This window comes from Ranitomeya imitator, chromosome 7 (assembly GCF_032444005.1).
Source record: "Ranitomeya imitator isolate aRanImi1 chromosome 7, aRanImi1.pri, whole genome shotgun sequence".
Classification (NCBI taxonomy): Eukaryota; Metazoa; Chordata; class Amphibia; order Anura; family Dendrobatidae; genus Ranitomeya; species Ranitomeya imitator.
In genome coordinates, this window is record NC_091288.1 from 217,822,035 (window position 1) to 217,840,510 (window position 18,476).

At 45.8% G+C, this 18,476-nt stretch overlaps 1 protein-coding gene across 1 annotated transcript in view; it reads left to right on the forward strand.

The window, feature by feature from the left end:
- LOC138645566 (T-box transcription factor TBX6-like) overlaps positions 1-18,476 on the forward strand; it is a 75,469-nt gene that overhangs the window by 48,211 nt on the left and 8,782 nt on the right. Inside the window, exons 2-5 of the mRNA XM_069734974.1 lie at positions 16,208-16,460; positions 17,275-17,542; positions 17,646-17,792; positions 17,881-17,951. Coding sequence (XP_069591075.1) covers positions 16,208-16,460; positions 17,275-17,542; positions 17,646-17,792; positions 17,881-17,951 — 739 coding nt within the window. The remainder of the gene's footprint in view (positions 1-16,207; positions 16,461-17,274; positions 17,543-17,645; positions 17,793-17,880; positions 17,952-18,476) is intronic.

Below are 18,476 nucleotides of genomic sequence, written 5' to 3' on the forward strand. Positions count from 1 at the left end.
CTGAATATTAATAGACAACACAGCTAAGATGGAGTCACCGATCATACCTGCACCTACACAGAGGAGAATTACTGAGCATGGTGGAGCACTGCAGCATAGAATTATACTCCAGAGCTGCACTCACTATTCTGCTGGTGCAGTCACTGTGTACATACATTACATTACTGATCCTGAGTTACCTCCTGTATTATACTCCGGAGCTGCACTCACTATTCTGCTGGTGCAGTCACTGTGTACATACATTACTGATCCTGAGTTACATCCTGCATTATACCCCAGAGCTGCACTCACTATTCTGCTGGTGCAGTCACTGTGTACATACATTACATTACTGATCCTGAGTTACATCCTGCATTATACTCCAGAGCTGCACTCACTATTCTGCTGGTGCAGTCACTGTGTACATACATTACATTACTGATCCTGAGTTACATCCTGCATTATACTCCAGAGCTGCACTCACTATTCTGCTGGTGCAGTCACTGTGTACATACATTACATTACTGATCCTGAGTTACATCCTGCATTATACTCCAGAGCTGCACTCACTATTCTGCTGGTGCAGTCACTGTGTACATACATTACATTACTGATCCGGAGTTACATCCTGCATTATACTCCAGAGCTGCACTCACTATTCTGCTGGTGCAGTCACGGTGTACATACATTACATTACTGATCCTGAGTTACGTCCTGCATTATACTCCAGAGCTGCACTCACTATTCTGCTGGTGCAGTCACTGTGTACATACATTACATTACTGATCCTGAGTTACATCCTGTATTATACCCCAGAGCTGCACTCACTATTCTGCTGGTGCAGTCACTGTGTACATACATTACATTACTGATCCTGAGTTACATCCTGTATTATACTCCAGAGCTGCACTCACTATTCTGCTGGTGCAGTTACTGTATACATACATTACATTACTGATCCTGAGTTACATCCTGTATTATACTCCAGAGCTGCACTCACTATTCTGCTGGTGCAGTCACTGTGTACACACATTACATTACTGATCCTGAGTTACATCCTGTATTATACTCCAGAGCTGCACTCACTATTCTGCTGGTGCAGTCACTGTATACATACATTACATTACTGATCCTGAGTTACCTCCTGTATTATACTCCAGAGCTGCACTCACTATTCTGCTGGTGCAGTCACTGTGTACATACATTACTGATCCTGAGTTACACCCTGTATTATACCCCAGAGCTGCACTCACTATTCTGCTGGTGCAGTCACTGTGTACATACATTACTGATCCTGAGTCACATCCTGTATTATATCCCAGAGCTGCACTCACTATTCTGCTGGTGCAGGCACTGTGTACATACATTACATTACTGATCCTGAGTTACCTCCTGTATTATACTCCGGAGCTGCACTCACTATTCTGCTGGTGCAGTCACTGTGTACATACATTATATTACTGATCCTGAGTTACATCCTGTATTATACTCCAGAGCTGCACTCACTATTAATAGTAATATAATTATAATTTTTTATTTATATAGCGCCAACATATTCCGCAGCACTTTACAATTGAGCGAGGACATGTACAGACAATAAATTCAGTACAAGTTAAGACAATTTAAGCAGTGACATTAGGGGTGAGGTCCCTGCTCACAAGCTTACAATCTACAAGGAAATGGGGGGACACAATAGGTGAAAAGTGCTCGTTATTACAGGTTTGGCAATTATTATTATTATTATTATTATTATTATACATTTTTATAGCGCCATTTATTCCATGGCGCTTTACATGTGAATACGGGGCAAATATAGACAAATACATTAAACATGAGCAGATAACAAGGCACACGAGTACATAAGGAGGGAGGACCCTGCCCGCGAGGGCTCACAGTCTGCAGGGGATGGGTGAGGATACACTAGGAGAGGGAAGAGCTGGCTGTGCGGCTGTTCAGTAGGTTGAGGATCACTGCAGGCTGTAGGCTTGTCGGAAGAGATGAGTCTTCAGGTTCTTTTTGAAGGTTTCTATGGTAGGCGCAAGTCTGATGTGTTGGGGTAGAGAGTTCCAGAGTATGGGGGAAGCACGGGAGAAGTCTTGGATGCGGTTATGGGAAGAAGAGATGAGAGGGGAGTAGAGAAGGAGGTCTTGGGAGGATCGGAGGTCGCGTGTAGGTAGGTACCGGGAGACCATGTCACAGATGTATGGAGGAGACAGGTTGTGGATGGCTTTGTATGTCAGTGTGAGGGTTTTGAACTGGAGTCTCTGGGCGATAGGAAGCCAGTGAAGGGCTTGACACAGGGGAGAGGCTGGGGAATAGCGGGGGGACAGGTAGATTAGTCGGGCAGCAGAGTGTAGGATGGATTGGAGTGGTGCCAGAGTGCTAGAGGGGAGTCCAGAGAGTAGGAGGTTGCAGTAGTCGAGGCGGGAGATGATAAGGGCATGCACTAGCGTTTTTGCAGTGTTGCGGTCAAGGAAAGCACGGATCCGGGAAATATTTTTGAGTTTGAGACGACAGGAGGAGGCAAGGGCTTGGATATGTGGCTTGAAAGAGAGGGCAGAGTCGAGGATCATCCCGAGGCACCGGGCGTGTGGGACTGGGGATAGTGAGCAGCCATTGACATTGATGGATAGGTCTGGTGGAGGGGTAGAGTGAGATGGGGGAAAGATGATGAATTCTGTTTTGTCCATGTTCAGTTGTAGAAAGCGAGCAGAAAAGAAGGCTGAAATGGCAGACAGACAGTGCGGGATTTTGGTAAGCAAGGAGGAGAGGTCAGGTCCGGAGAGGTAGATCTGCGTGTCGTCAGCGTAGAGATGGTACTGCATACCGTGGGATTCTATGAGCTGTCCCAGGCCGAAAGTGTAGATGGAGAAGAGTAGGGGTCCTAGAACAGAGCCTTGAGGAACACCGACTGACAAGGGGCGAAGTGAGGAGGTGGTGTGGGGGAGGGAGACACTGAATGTTCGGTCTGTCAGATATGACGAGATCCAGGAAAGGGCCAAGTCTGTGATGCCAAGGGATGAGAGGATTTGTAGCAAAAGGGAGTGGTCTACAGTGTCAAAGGCAGAAGACAAGTCCAGGAGAAGGAGGACAGAGTAGTGTCGCTTGCTCCTGGCAGTTAGTAGGTCATTGGTGACTTTAGTTAGGGCAGTTTCAGTTGAGTGATGGGAACGGAAGCCTGATTGTAACCGATCAAAGAGGGAGCAGGAGGAGAAGTGGGAGGACAGTTCAAGATGGACGTGTTGCTCCAGCAATTTGGAGGCATAAGGGAGAAGAGATATTGGGCGATAGCTAGACACAGAGGATGGGTCGAGGGAGGGCTTTTTGAGGATGGGTGTGATCTTGGCATGCTTGAAGGATGAGGGAAAGACACCTGTTGTGAGTGAGAGGTTGAAGAGGTGCGTTAGGGTTGGGATGAAGACCGTGGAAAGGTTAGGGATGAGGTGGGATGGGAGCGGGTCAAGCGTGCAGGTGGTGAGGTGTGATCTTGGCAGGAGGGTGGAGAGCTGATCTTCTGTCATGGTGGAGAAGCTGGTTTTGGAGGAGCAGGGTTGAGCAGCTAAGAGGGGCAGTGGGAGCTGTGGGCCAAAGCTTTCTCTGATCGTATTGATCTTCTGTTTAAAGAAAGAGGCGAAGTCATCAGCAGAAATGAGGGGGGAGGGAGGAGGTGCGGGGGGACGGAGTAGAGAATTGAAAGTGTTGAAAAGCTGTTTAGGGTTGTGGGACAGGGAGGATATGAGGGATGAGAAGTAAGTTTGTTTTGCGGCAGTAAGCGCAGACTTGAAGCTGGCGAGGGACTGCTTGTATGCAGTGAAGTGGTCGGCAGAGTGGGATCGCTTCCATCTCCGCTCAGCAATCCTGGAAGCCCGTCTCAATTCTTTGGTCAGGCTGGTCAGCCAGGGCTGCCTGTTAATTGTACGAGTTTTACTATGCATGAGTGGGGCGGCCGAATCGAGTGTTGTTGTTATTGTGGTGTTATAAAAAGTGGCAGCAGCATCTGTGTCATGAAGGGAAGCTATGTCTGTGAGAGGGAGAAGGGACTCAGAGAGTGATTGTAAGTTGAGATGTTTGAGATTTCGGCGAGGGTGAGTGAGTTTGTGGAGTGGGGGTTGCACACTAGGAGAGGAGAGGGACGAGAATGTCAGTAGGTTGTGGTCAGACAGGGGGAGGGGTGTGTTAGTGAGGTTAGTAAGGGAGCAGAGGCGGGTGAAGATGAGGTCCAGCGTGTGGCCATCTTTGTGAGTGGCCTCAGAGGACCATTGAGTGAGGCCAAAGGCCAAAATAGGGATTTTCATACAAAGCTACATGATGCAATAGTCAAGTATCAAGTGCAGTTATCGTGTGCATGGAGGGTGTGGAGACAGATGAATAGTAGGGGGCAGATTCAGAATAATATTTGGAAGGAGGGAACAGGGTAAAGTTAGTTTACTGAGTAGTTGATTTGGTAGGCTTGTTTGAAGAGATGGGTTTTTAAAGCGCGCTTGAATAGGTCGGGGCTAGGTATCAGTCTGATCGTCTGGGGAAGTTCATTCCAGAGAGCTGGCGCAGCACGAGAGAAGTCTTGGAGACGGAGGTGCGAGGTTCGGATTACGGGGGATGTTAGTCTTAGGTCATTTGTAGAATGGAGGGCACGTGTAGGGCGATAGACAGAGATGAGAGAGGAGATATAAGGCGGTGCAGAACTGTGGAGAGCTTTGTGGGTGAGAGAGATGAGTTTATACTGGACCCTGTAGTGAATGGGTAGCCAGTGTAATGACCGGCACAAGATGGAGGCATCGGTGAAGCGGCTGAACAGAAATATGACCCTGGCTGCCGCATTCAAGATGGATTGGAGAGGAGAACGTTTGGTAAGAGTGAGACCGATCAGAAGAGAGTTACAGTAGTCCAGACGGGAATGAATAAGAGCGACAGTAAGTACTACTGATACCCCCATTACCACTAAGCATTCCTTTGTTGCCTTTATAGTGTATAAGCAGCACAATGCTATCAATGTTGATATACGCAGGGACCCTGCTGATAAAACTTATAAGTGATATATAGTGATCCGGTCTGCCTGCTGTCCCTCAGCCCCGACGCGCGTTTCTTCCAACACTCCCTCAGGGGGGATGTGTGAGGGAGGAAAGACGTAGAGCTTTTAAAGTGATGCAGTGGCAATGAGAAATTGTACGGCGCAGCCATGTGGGTGAGGCAGATTGCCGGGAGCATGATGCGGCGCACTGTCCTGTGGGTCCACCCCAAGGAAAACATTGGAGTCTTGTTATTTTGTATTGTATGCCTATTTGTATTGCTATTTTTAATAAAGTACATCATAGGACTTATTTTTGGTGGTGGTCGCTCACACTATGCGGCACGGTGGTAGGCTATGATTTACAGTCTTTGCTAGTGACACAGTATTTTACATAGATGGCCTCTTTTTTGTTTCAAATGAATATTGAGTATTTTTAGGCCATGTTCACACCATCCTTTTTTTCATGCGGAATCGCCGCGATTTTCCCGCTGCGGGTCCGCAGCTGTTTTCCATGCAGGGTACATTACACTGTACCCTATGGAAAACAGGAACTGCTGTGCCCACATTGCGGAAAATCGTGAAAAAAGCCGCGCTGAATTGCCGCAGTAAAAAAGAAGTACCATGTCACTTCTTTTTGCGGAACTGCAGCGGTTCTGCACCCATTGACCTCCATTGTGAGGTCAAACCCGCAGTAAAACCCGCAGATGAAAAATATATCTGCGGGTTTTACTGCGGTTTGTGGTGCAGAACCGCTGCAGTGTGGCTGCCCCCCGTGCCCCAATCCCACCCCCCCATGCTCCGATGCCACCCCCCCATGCTCCGACGCCCCCCGGTGCCCTAATCTCCCCCCCTTATACTTACCCGGCCTCCTGGTGTCCGTCCGGCCGTCTTCTCCCTGGGCGCCGCCATCTTGCAAAATGGCGGGCGCATGCGCAGTGCGCCCGCCGAATCTGCCGGCCGGCAGATTCGTTCCAAAGTGCATTTTGATCACTGAGATAGGTTATATCTCAGTGATCAAAATAAAAAAAATAGTAAATGACCCCCCCCCCCCTTTGTCACCCCCATAGGTAGGGACAATAAAAAAATTAAGAATTTTTTTTTTTTCCCACTAAGGTTAGAATAGGGTTAGGGTTAGGGGTAGGGTTAGGGGTAGGGTTAGGGTTAGGGTATTTTCAGCCATTTTAACCCTAAAAAACTTCCTAGAAAACACACAGACTCTGCATAGAAAACTGCATAAAAAAACGCATCAAAAAACGCATAAAAAAAGCACCAAAAAAGCACCAAAAAAAGGACCTGCGTTTTCTGCCAAGAGCTGCGGTTTTTAGTCCTGAAAAAAAAGGAGGGAAATCAGGAACGTGTGAAGATAGCCTAAATCTATAAAGGGTAATATAGTTTTTAAGAAGGTGTAGTCGGAGTAGTGGAAATAGCTGTGTATGAACCTAAAACTGGACGAGGACCAGCCAAACTGTGCCACAAAGGTGAGGTTGTTGAAGACCATCGCAGGCCATACACCGCAGGAAGACTGATCACAGCAACGAGACACAAGGTAGTTCTACTGAATCAGCTAGGTGTCTCCCAAGGAAAGATGTGACAAGAGACTGGGGGGGTCAAAATTCAAGATGTGCTATCCAAACTCGATGGAAGCACCAAGAATTGGGCATCGTTGAGGACCACAGACACAGTGGTCGAGCCAAGGAAACTTAGTGCAGCAGATGAATGACACATTGTGATTACTTCCCTTTAAAATCAGGAGATGTCCAGCAGTGCCATCAACTCAGAATTGGGACCAGCTGCACCCATCTTGTGTTCGGAGAAGTTTGGCCAGAAGTCGTCTTCATGGAAGAGTTACAGCTGAACCCCAAATCTTCTACATGGAAACAAGTGACGCAACTCTGCATGGAAACAGAGGAACCGGGGTGCAGATAATGGTGTCCCCAATGCTGAGAAATACAGGCAGACACTGAGCCATCATGGAATATAATCAGGAGGCGTCTGATCGGCTCCAAATGTATTCTGCAGCCGGACAACAACCCCCAACATCCAGCCAATGTCATTAATAACGAAGAGTCCTGAGAGTGATGATCCGGCCTCACAGATCCCTGATCTCACATCGTCCAGTCTCTCTGGGATCACTGGAAGAGACAGATTCAGTTCACTGCTCTGTGTCTAAATATCTGGGATCAGGGGGTCTTGCTGGACCCCCGGGCAATGCCCCCTTCTATTATTCTAATGTGCTATGTCCACCTGTCCCGTGGGGGCTCGTCCTTTCTCCCTGGTGGGCAGGTGGTGGTTTGTCCACATGTGACTGCACAAGGTGTGGGAGAGAAAGGGGTTAATGGTGGTCAGGTTTGCACCTATCTGTGAAATGAGTACAAAGGAGCAGCTCTGCGTCTGCAGCCCCATGTCACCTCCTTACTAGGGACATCTGCAGAGCTGTTATTGTAAGGGGTGATGGGGACCGTCCGGCCCTACTACCCCCATCATGTGATATCACTGAGCACTACTACCCCCATCATGTAATATCACTGATCACTGCTACCCCATCATGTAATATCACTGATCACTGCTACCCCCATCATGTGATATCACTGATCACTATTACCCCATCATGTAATATCACTGATCACTACTACCCCCATCATGTAATATCACTGATCACTGCTACCCCCATCATGTGATATCACTGATCACTGCTATCCCCATCATGTAATATCACTGATCACTACTACCCCCATCATGTAATATCACTGATCACTGCTACCCTCATCATGTGATATCACTGAGCACTACTACCCCCATCATGTGATATCACTGATCACTACTACCCCCATCATGTAATATCACTGATCACTGCTACCCCCATCATGTAATATCACTGAGCACTACTACCCCCATCATGTGATATCACTGATCACTACTACCCCCATCATGTGATATCACTGATCACTACTACCCCATCATGTAATATCACTGATCACTACTACCCCCATCATGTAATATCACTGATCACTGCTACCCCCATCATGTAATATCACTGATCACTGCTACCCCCATCATGTAATATCACTGATCACTACTACCCCATCATGTAATATCACTGATCACTACTACCCCATCATGTAATATCACTGATCACTACTACCCCATCATGTAATATCACTGATCACTACTACCCCCATCATGTGATATCACTGATCACTACTACCCCCATCATGTAATATCACTGATCACTGCTACCCCCATCATGTAATATCACTGATCACTATTACCCCCATCATGTGATATCACTGCTACCCCCATCATGTAATATCACTGATCACTACTACCCCATCATGTAATATCACTGATCACTACTACCCCCATCATGTAATATCACTGATCACTACTACCCCCATCATGTGATATCACTGATCACTACTACCCCCATCATGTAATATCACTGATCACTGCTACCCCCATCATGTAATATCACTGATCACTATTACCCCCATCATGTGATATCACTGCTACCCCCATCATGTAATATCACTGATCACTACTACCCCCATCATGTGATATCACTGATCACTGCTACCCCCATCATGTGATATCACTGATCACTGCTACCCCCATCATGTAATATCACTGAGCACTACTACCCCCATCATGTAATATCACTGAGCACTACTACCCCCATCATGTGATATCACTGATCACTATTACCCCATCATGTAATATCACTGATCACTACTACCCCCATCATGTAATATCACTGAGCACTACTACCCCCATCATGTAATATCACTGATCACTGCTACCCCCATCATGTAATATCACTGAGCACTACTACCCCCATCATGTAATATCACTGAGCACTACTACCCTCATCATGTGATATCACTGATCACTACTACCCCCATCATGTAATATCACTGATCACTACTACCCTCATCATGTAATATCACTGATCACTACTACCCTCATCATGTAATATCACTGATCACTACTACCCTCATCATGTAATATCACTGATCACTACTACCCTCATCATGTAATATCACTGATCACTACTACCCCCATCATGTAATATCACTGATCACTGCTACCCTCATCATGTAATATCACTGATCACTACTACCCCCATCATGTAATATCACTGATCACTACTACCCTCATCATGTAATATCACTGATCACTACTACCCTCATCATGTAATATCACTGATCACTACTACCCTCATCATGTAATATCACTGATCACTACTACCCTCATCATGTAATATCACTGATCACTACTACCCCCATCATGTAATATCACTGATCACTGCTACCCTCATCATGTAATATCACTGAGCACTACTACCCCCATCATGTAATATCACTGATCACTGCTACCCCCATCATGTAATATCACTGAGCACTACTACCCCCATCATGTAATATCACTGATCACTACTACCCTCATCATGTAATATCACTGATTACTGCTACCCCCATCAATGTAATATCACTTATTATCATTACTACCCCCATCATGTAATATCACTGATCACTACTACCCCCATCATGTAATATCACTGATCACTGCTACCCCCATCATGTAATATCACTGATCACTACTACCCCCATCATGTAATATCACTGAGCACTACTACCCCCATCATGTAATATCACTGATCACTGCTACCCCCATCATGTAATATCACTGAGCACTACTACCCCCATCATGTAATATCACTGATCACTACTACCCTCATCATGTAATATCACTGATTACTGCTACCCCCATCAATGTAATATCACTTATTATCATTACTACCCCCATCATGTAATATCACTGATCACTACTACCCCCATCATGTAATATCACTGATCACTGCTACCCCCATCATGTAATATCACTGATCACTACTACCCTCATCATGTAATATCACTGATCACTACTACCCCCATCATGTAATATCACTTATTATCACTACTACCCCCATCATGTAATATCACTGATCACTACTACCCCCATCATGTGATATCACTGATCACTGCTACCCCCATCATGTGATATCACTGATCACTACTACCCCATCATGTGATATCACTGATCACTACTACCCCCATCATGTAATATCACTGATCACTACTACCCCCATCATGTAATATCACTGATCACTACTATCCCCATCATGTAATATCACTGATCACTACTACCCCATCATGTGATATCACTGATCACTACTACCCCCATCATGTAATATCACTGATCACTGCTACCCCCATCATGTAATATCACTGATCACTACTACCCCCATCATGTAATATCACTGCTACCCCCATCATGTAATATCACTGATCACTACTACCCCCATCATGTAATATCACTGATCACTGCTACCCCATCATGTAATATCACTGATCACTACTACCCCCATCATGTAATATCACTGATCACTACTACCCCCATCATGTGATATCACTGATCACTGCTACCCTCATCATGTGATATCACTGATCACTACTACCCCCATCATGTGATATCACTGATCACTGCTACCCTCATCATGTGATATCACTGATCACTACTACCCCCATCATGTAATATCACTGATCACTACTACCCTCATCATGTGATATCACTGATCACTACTACCCCCATCATGTAATATCACTGATCACTGCTACCCCCATCATGTAATATCAGTGCTACCCCCATCATGTAATATCACTGATCACTACTACCCCCATCATGTAATATCACTGATCACTACTACCCCCATCATGTAATATCACTGATCACTGCTACCCCCATCATGTAATATCAGTGCTACCCCCATCATGTAATATCACTGATCACTACTACCCCCATCATGTAATATCACTGCTACCCCCATCATGTAATATCACTGATCACTACTACCCCCATCATGTAATATCACTGATCACTGCTACCCCCATCATGTAATATCACTGATCACTACTACCCCCATCATGTGATATCACTGATCACTGCTACCCCCATCATGTAATATCACTGATCACTACTACCCCCATCATGTAATATCACTGATCACTACTACCCCCATCATGTAATATCACTGATCACTGCTACCCCATCATGTAATATCACTGATCACTACTACCCCCATCATGTAATATCACTGATCACTACTACCCTCATCATGTGATATCACTGATCACTACTACCCCCATCATGTAATATCACTGATCACTGCTACCCCCATCATGTAATATCACTGATCACTGCTACCCCCATCATGTGATATCACTGATCACTACTACCCCCATCATGTAATATCACTGATCACTACTACCCCCATCATGTAATATCACTGATCACTACTACCCCCATCATGTAATATCACTGATCACTGCTACCCCCATCATGTAATATCACTGATCACTATTACCCCCATCATGTAATATCACTGATCACTGCTACCCCCATCATGTAATATCACTGATCACTGCTACCCCCATCATGTAATATCACTGATCACTGCTACCCCCATCATGTAATATCACTGATCACTACTACCCCCATCATGTGATATCACTGATCACTACTACCCCCATCATGTAATATCACTGATCACTGCTACCCCCATCATGTAATATCACTGATCACTATTACCCCCATCATGTAATATCACTGATCACTGCTACCCCCATCATGTAATATCACTGATCACTACTACCCCCATCATCTGATATCACTGATGACTGCTACCCCCATCATGTAATATCACTGATCACTACTACCCCCATCATGTAATATCACTGATCACTACTACCCCATCATGTGATATCACTGATCACTATTACCCCATCATGTGATATCACTACTACCCCCATCATGTAATATCACTGATCACTGCTACCCCCATCATGTAATATCACTGATCACTGCTACCCCCATCATGTAATATCACTGATCACTGCTACCCCCATCATGTGATATCACTGATCACTATTACCCCATCATGTGATATCACTACTACCCCCATCATGTAATATCACTGATCACTGCTACCCCCATCATGTAATATCACTGATCACTGCTACCCCCATCATGTAATATCACTGCTACCCCCATCATGTAATATCACTGATCACTGCTACTCCCATCATGTGATATCACTGATCACTGCTACTCCCATCATGTGATATCACTGATCACTGCTACTCCCATCATGTGATATCACTCCATGAGACACCAGTACAAAACCCTAACCATGACATACAAAGCCATCCACAACCTGTCTCCTCCATACATCTGTGACCTCGTCTCCCGGTACTTACCTACACGCAACCTCCGATCCTCACAAGATCTCCTTCTCTACTCCCCTCTTATCTCCTCTTCCCACAATCGTATACAAGACTTCTCCCGTGCTTCCCCCATACTCTGGAACTCTCTACCACAACATATCAGACTCTCGCCTACCATAGAAACCTTCAAAAAGAACCTGAAGACTCATCTCTTCCGACAAGCCTACAGCCTGCAGTGATCCTCAACCTACTGAACCGCCGCACAACCTGCCCTACCCTCTCCTAGTGTTTCATCACCCATCCCCTGCAGACTGTGAGCCCTCGTGGGCAGGGTCCTCCCTCCTTATGTACTCGTGTGCCTTGTTATCTGCTCATGTTTAATGTATTTCTCTATATTTGCTCCGTATTCACATGTAAAGCGCCATGGAATAAATGGCGCTATAAAAATGTATAATAATAATAATAAATATCACTGAGCACTACTACCCCCATCATGTGATATCACTGATCACTACTACCCTCATCACGTAATATCACTGATCACTACTACCCTCATCATGTAATATCACTGAGCACTACTACCCTCATCATATATCACTGAGCACTACTACCCCATCATGTGATATCACAGCACTACTACCCCCTTCATATGATATCACTGAGCACTACTATCCCCATCATGTGAAGTCACTGAGCACTACTACTCCATCATGTGATATCACTGAGCACTACTACCCTCATGTGATATTACTGAGCACTACTACCCTCATCATATATCACTGAGCACTACTAGCCCATCATGTGATATCACAGCACTACTACCCCCATCATATGATATCTCTGAGCACTACTACCCTCATGTGATATTACTGAGCACAACCCCCATCATGTGATATCACAGCACTACTACCCCATCATATGATATCACTGAGCACTACTACCCCATCATATGATATCACTGAGCACTACTACCCCCATCATGTGATGTCACTGAGCACTACTACCCCCATCATATGATATCACTGAGCACTACTACCCCCATCATATGATATCACTGAGCACTACTACTCCATCATGTGATATCACTGAGCACTACTACCCTCATCATATATCACTGAGCACTACCCCCATCATGCAATATCACTGAGCACTACTACCCCATCATGTGATATCACAGCACTACTACCCCATCATATGATATCTCTGAGCACTACTACCCCATCATATGATATCACAGAGCACTACTACCCCCATCATGTGATGTCACTGAGCACTACTACCCCATCATATGATATCACTGAGCACTACTACCCCCATCATATATCACTGAGCACTACTACCATGCGCACTGTATCTAGTCCCTTCATGGGTGATACTGTATCCGAGCCTTCCCTTGTGATACCACCAGGACCCATTGATCGCCCTGTATCAGACATAGTAGAGGCATAGTCTTCTTCTCCTCCATGTGGTAGGACCTTCCATGGTCGGACAGATCAGCTCATTACAACCTTCTTGCTTCTTCCTCCTCCTTCTTTCCCTGAATTCTGCATTTCCTGACAACTGGTCAAACTGAGGCTCAGAACGGCCATAAAGACCCTTAATAAAGTTTAATTCAGTTCTAATGTGTGAAGAGACCTCCTCCTGCTGCCCCCTCTCACCTAGCAGGAGGGTCCCACATCAAAAGGTGCAGGGCGGACTTTTAGGAAGAGTCAATGTGTTATCTTCACCCCAGTGACTGGCCCCATCACAAGGACCTTCTCCTCAGCCTCACTTCTTGTAGGATCTTCATGAAGCTCATACTCTGATCCTACACGCCATGTATCACACCGACATATTTCAGCAATATGGACCACCCTATGCTGTGAGAACACCAACCTACCCATCAGCTAGTGGGCACCATGAACCCTACAGGTACCCAGGTATGTATGACTATGCTTGGTTGAGTAGTTGTTGGAGGCATCTCTTGAGGTTCCTTGTGTTTTCATCATGTCCAGGAGAGATCTACGATTGTATGTGTGTTCTGTATTTTGTATCATGCGTTCATATCGCAGTAGATATAAGGTGAGTTTCTGAAGAGCAATGGAGTCTTTGGACGCCCATGATACCTCATCCATAGATCTAAGGTCCACCTCCATGTTTCATTAGAAGCAAAAATCTTGTTCAGTCCAATTCCTCCTGAATCAGGTCACAAGCTTTGAGAACCTTGGGATGGAACACATTCCACACTCTATAGAAGTGCTTTGAGGTCCAACAACTTGTGGTTCTGATATATTTGGCTATTGGTCTCCTGATACTCCTGATATTAATGGTGGTTTTGGTGACTCCTAAGCTTCTAATGTGGTTCTGTGTGAGTCCAGTTTATTTGTAAGGTTCTAGACTAATGTATTTGAGATTGTGTTTAAGTTCTTTACAAGCTTTACTTTCCCATTTTTTGTTTAGGTTTTATCTTTGTAGTTCTGGTTCTGATGTCATGTTTCTTTACTAAAACTGCGAGTTCATGATAGTATTGAGGTTCTGGAGGTCTAAACACTGTGTTGGTCCAGCAGAGTAGAGGCATTCTGGTCTTCTGGTGATTGTGTAGGTCCAATACAAATCGTGAATTTCTGATGTTTCCTGACCTTTGGTGGTCCAGCATGGCAATGAGTGTCTAGTATAGTCGTGGCTCTGGTGGCCATAGTTCTGCAAGTCCAGTGTAGTATGAAAGTTATAGTGCTCTGAGGATTTTGGGTATCTGGTATAGTGATGGTTCTAGAGTCATGGGGCTATGCAGGTCCAGTCTAGATATAAGGTTCAAGTTTCAGCTCAGACTTATTGGTCCTGCATGAAAATTAGTTTCTTGGTTCTCCTGGGATACAGTATTGTGGTTTCTGGTGGCCTGGTGACTCTGCAAGTCCAGGGTAGAAGTGATGTTCTGGTGGATCCACAACTTTATGGATCACGTATAATGATGGTTCTGCTCAAATGGGACTATGCAATCTTGATTTGGAGGTTCTGGAGTTTCCCCAAAGATTTGTTAGTCCAGTATTTTCCTAGGGTCCAATACAATGGTGGTTCTGGTGGCCTTGGGACTATTCAAGTTCAGACTATTAGTAAGTTTGTGGTGCTCAGAGTCCTAAGACTTAGTGGCTTCAGTAGGCTGGCAGTTCTGGAAGTTATAGGACTATATAGTATAAATGTTATTTTTTTTATTTCTCCACATTTATGGTAGTGGACAGTATGGTAGTGGGGATCCTGTATAGTTGTGGGTCTGGTGGTCTAGAGTTTTTATGAGTGCTGTATAGCGGTGGTTATGCAGTCCCGAGGACTAACAGTCATGGAACCTAAGGCTATTGTAATACTTTTAGGCTTTATGGGTCCAGTTCCAGTATAGTTCTTAGGTTCTGGAATGTGAATTTACGATCTAACAGTATCTGAAATTCTGGTCCTCCTCACTTTCTGAGGTACACTGTACCTTCTGAGGTTCTGGCCACAAGTTCTCCAACGTTGAGGTTTCCAGTATTTGTGAGGCACGGCCTGAGGGCATGTTTTGTTGGTGCTGGTATTTATTAAGATCTGGTCCAAGGTTTTGTTGATCTGACATTGTAGGTTCTCGTGATTTCCCGGACATCTGGTCTACCTTAGATTTATATGGGAACAGGAGGAGCTGTCCCATCTCGTTACCATTAACCTCTGCAGGGGTCCAATTAGCAGGACATGGCGGCCATTTAGCACATACCTGTCAAGCAGAGCAGCTTGTGAGTGACCTGAGGCCTCTGAGGCGAGGTGGCCAGACCACTAGACCTTCCAATAATCTACATTCCCCCTAAAATACAAGCATCCCCATTAACCAGCTTTTCCAGATCCTTGAACGATATTTCAGTCCTCTTGTGTAGCAATGTGTCCCCTGAACAGTAGTGGACACCCCCAGGACAGGTTTGGGGATATAACCATTCCCTTACATTTACTGCTTCCTTCCCTACAGAACTTGAGATTCCGACCAGTCAGCGATACGACGGCCTCTTTACTGCACTGGATACCTCACAAAGGATTCTTGGAGCTGCCCCCCTCACACCCCTCTCCTTGCCCCCAGGTCCCGCCCTGGGATTTGGTCAACCGCAGCCCCCATGTGAGGCGCCCCAACTTCCCGGGAATGTTAAGATGACCCTGGAAAACCGAGATCTCTGGAAAGAGTTCCACATTATAGGAACCGAAATGATCATCACGAAGTCTGGGAGGTGAGGAAAGGAGGAAGGGCGGTGTGGACAAGGGATGTGTAAGAGGGTCATGGGAAAACAAGTCAGTGGGCTTTACTATGATATCCCAAAAACCCTTTACACTAGAGGGTAGGATTGCCCCACCCCTCTCCCTCCACAAAATATCAATCTCCTTATCCTCCATGTTTCTTCATCCTCTCCTCATCCTTCTTTATATAATCGCTCTTCTCATTCTCCATCCAGTCCCTTTCCTCATTCTCCGTCCACCCACCCTTCTTCTCTCTCCTTTTCCTCCATCCAACTTCTTGTTCCTCTTCTCATCTTTCATCTTTTTCCTTTCCATATTCTCCATCTTCCTTCAGCCTCATCTTCCATCATGTCCCTTTTCTCAGTCTTTATCTTGTCCTTCTCCACATACTTCATCTTCTCTTGTATCTCATTAATTTACCTTCATCCTTCCCAAACCTCAACATCTACATTCATCTTCTTCCTCCCCTCATCTAACATCTTGTCCCTCTTTAACCTCACCATCTCCCCAATCTTCTATCTTGTCCCCCTCTTTTCTCTCCATCTATTTCCATCTTCCTTCATCTTGTTTCTTAAATCATTCTTTCCTTCTCCTGTTCCTCCATCTTGTTCTTCTCATACTTTTCCTAATTCTCCATCTACCTTCATCCTCCATCTTCTTATTCCTTGCCTCATACTCCCTTGTCTTGTTCTTCTCCTCATGCTCCATCTTCCTACATTTCATCCCTCTTCTTATCCTGAATCTTTTTTCATTTTGTCCTTCACCCCATCCTCCATTTTTCTTCATCTTTGTCTTTGTCACTTGTAGAAGAATGTTTCCTCAGTGTAAAGTCAGCATCACCGGCCTTGATCCAGATGGTAAATACGTCCTTCTTGCCGACATCGTCCCGGTGGACAATTCCCGATACAAGTGGCAGGAAGATCACTGGGAGCCAAGCGGAAGAGCTGAACCGAGGTTACCCGAGAGAGTCTACATCCACCCCGATTCTCCAGCGCCTGGATCCCACTGGATGAAGCAGCCAATCTCCTTCCACAAGATCAAGCTCACCAACAATACACTGGACCAGATGGGTCATGTGAGTAGGAAACGTGGCAGCTGTCAGTGGTCACTAGTATGACCATCACCAATCCACCCATCATGGGGGAAGGGATTACTTTAACAATCTTTTTACCCCTCAGATTATCCTGCACTCCATGCATCGGTACCAGCCCCGTTTCCATATTGTCCGAGCCCAGGATGTATTTAGCCGCAGATGGGGCGGCTGCTCCTCCTTCACTTTTCCAGAGACCATGTTCTTGACTGTGACCGCGTACCAGAATGAGAAGGTAGGTAAAAGAAGGGTTATACCATGGAGAACAATCAGTCGGCTGGACCCTAAGTGGGAATCATGATGTGATATCTTATCCCTCGCAGATAACGCAGCTGAAGATCCAGACAAATCCGTTTGCAAAAGGTTTCCGAGAGGACGGACTCAAAAATAAGAGGTAGGAGGGGAATATATCTGGTGGAGGGAGGGGGTCCTGTCAGGTATAGAGCCATATACCCATGAGGAATATATCTGGTGGAGGGAGGGGGTCCTGTCAGGTATAGAGCCATATACCCATGAGGAATATATCTGGTGGAGGGGGGGGGGGTCCTGTCAGGTATAGAGCCATATACCCATGAGGAATATATCTGGTGGAGGGGGGGGGGGGGTCCTGTCAGGTATAGAGCCATATACCCATGAGGAATATATCTGGGGGGGGGGGGTCCTGTCAGGTGTAGAGCCATATACCCCATGAGGAATATATCTGGTGGAGGGAGGGGGGGTCCTGTCATATATAGAGCCATATACCCATGAGGAATATATCTGGTGGAGGGGGGGGGGGTCCTGTCAGGTATAGAGCCATATACCCATGAGGAATATATCTGGTGGAGGGAGGGGGGGGGTCCTGTCATATATAGAGCCATAGACCCATGATGAATATATCTGGTGGGGGGAGGGGGGGGGGGGGTCCTGTCAGGTATAG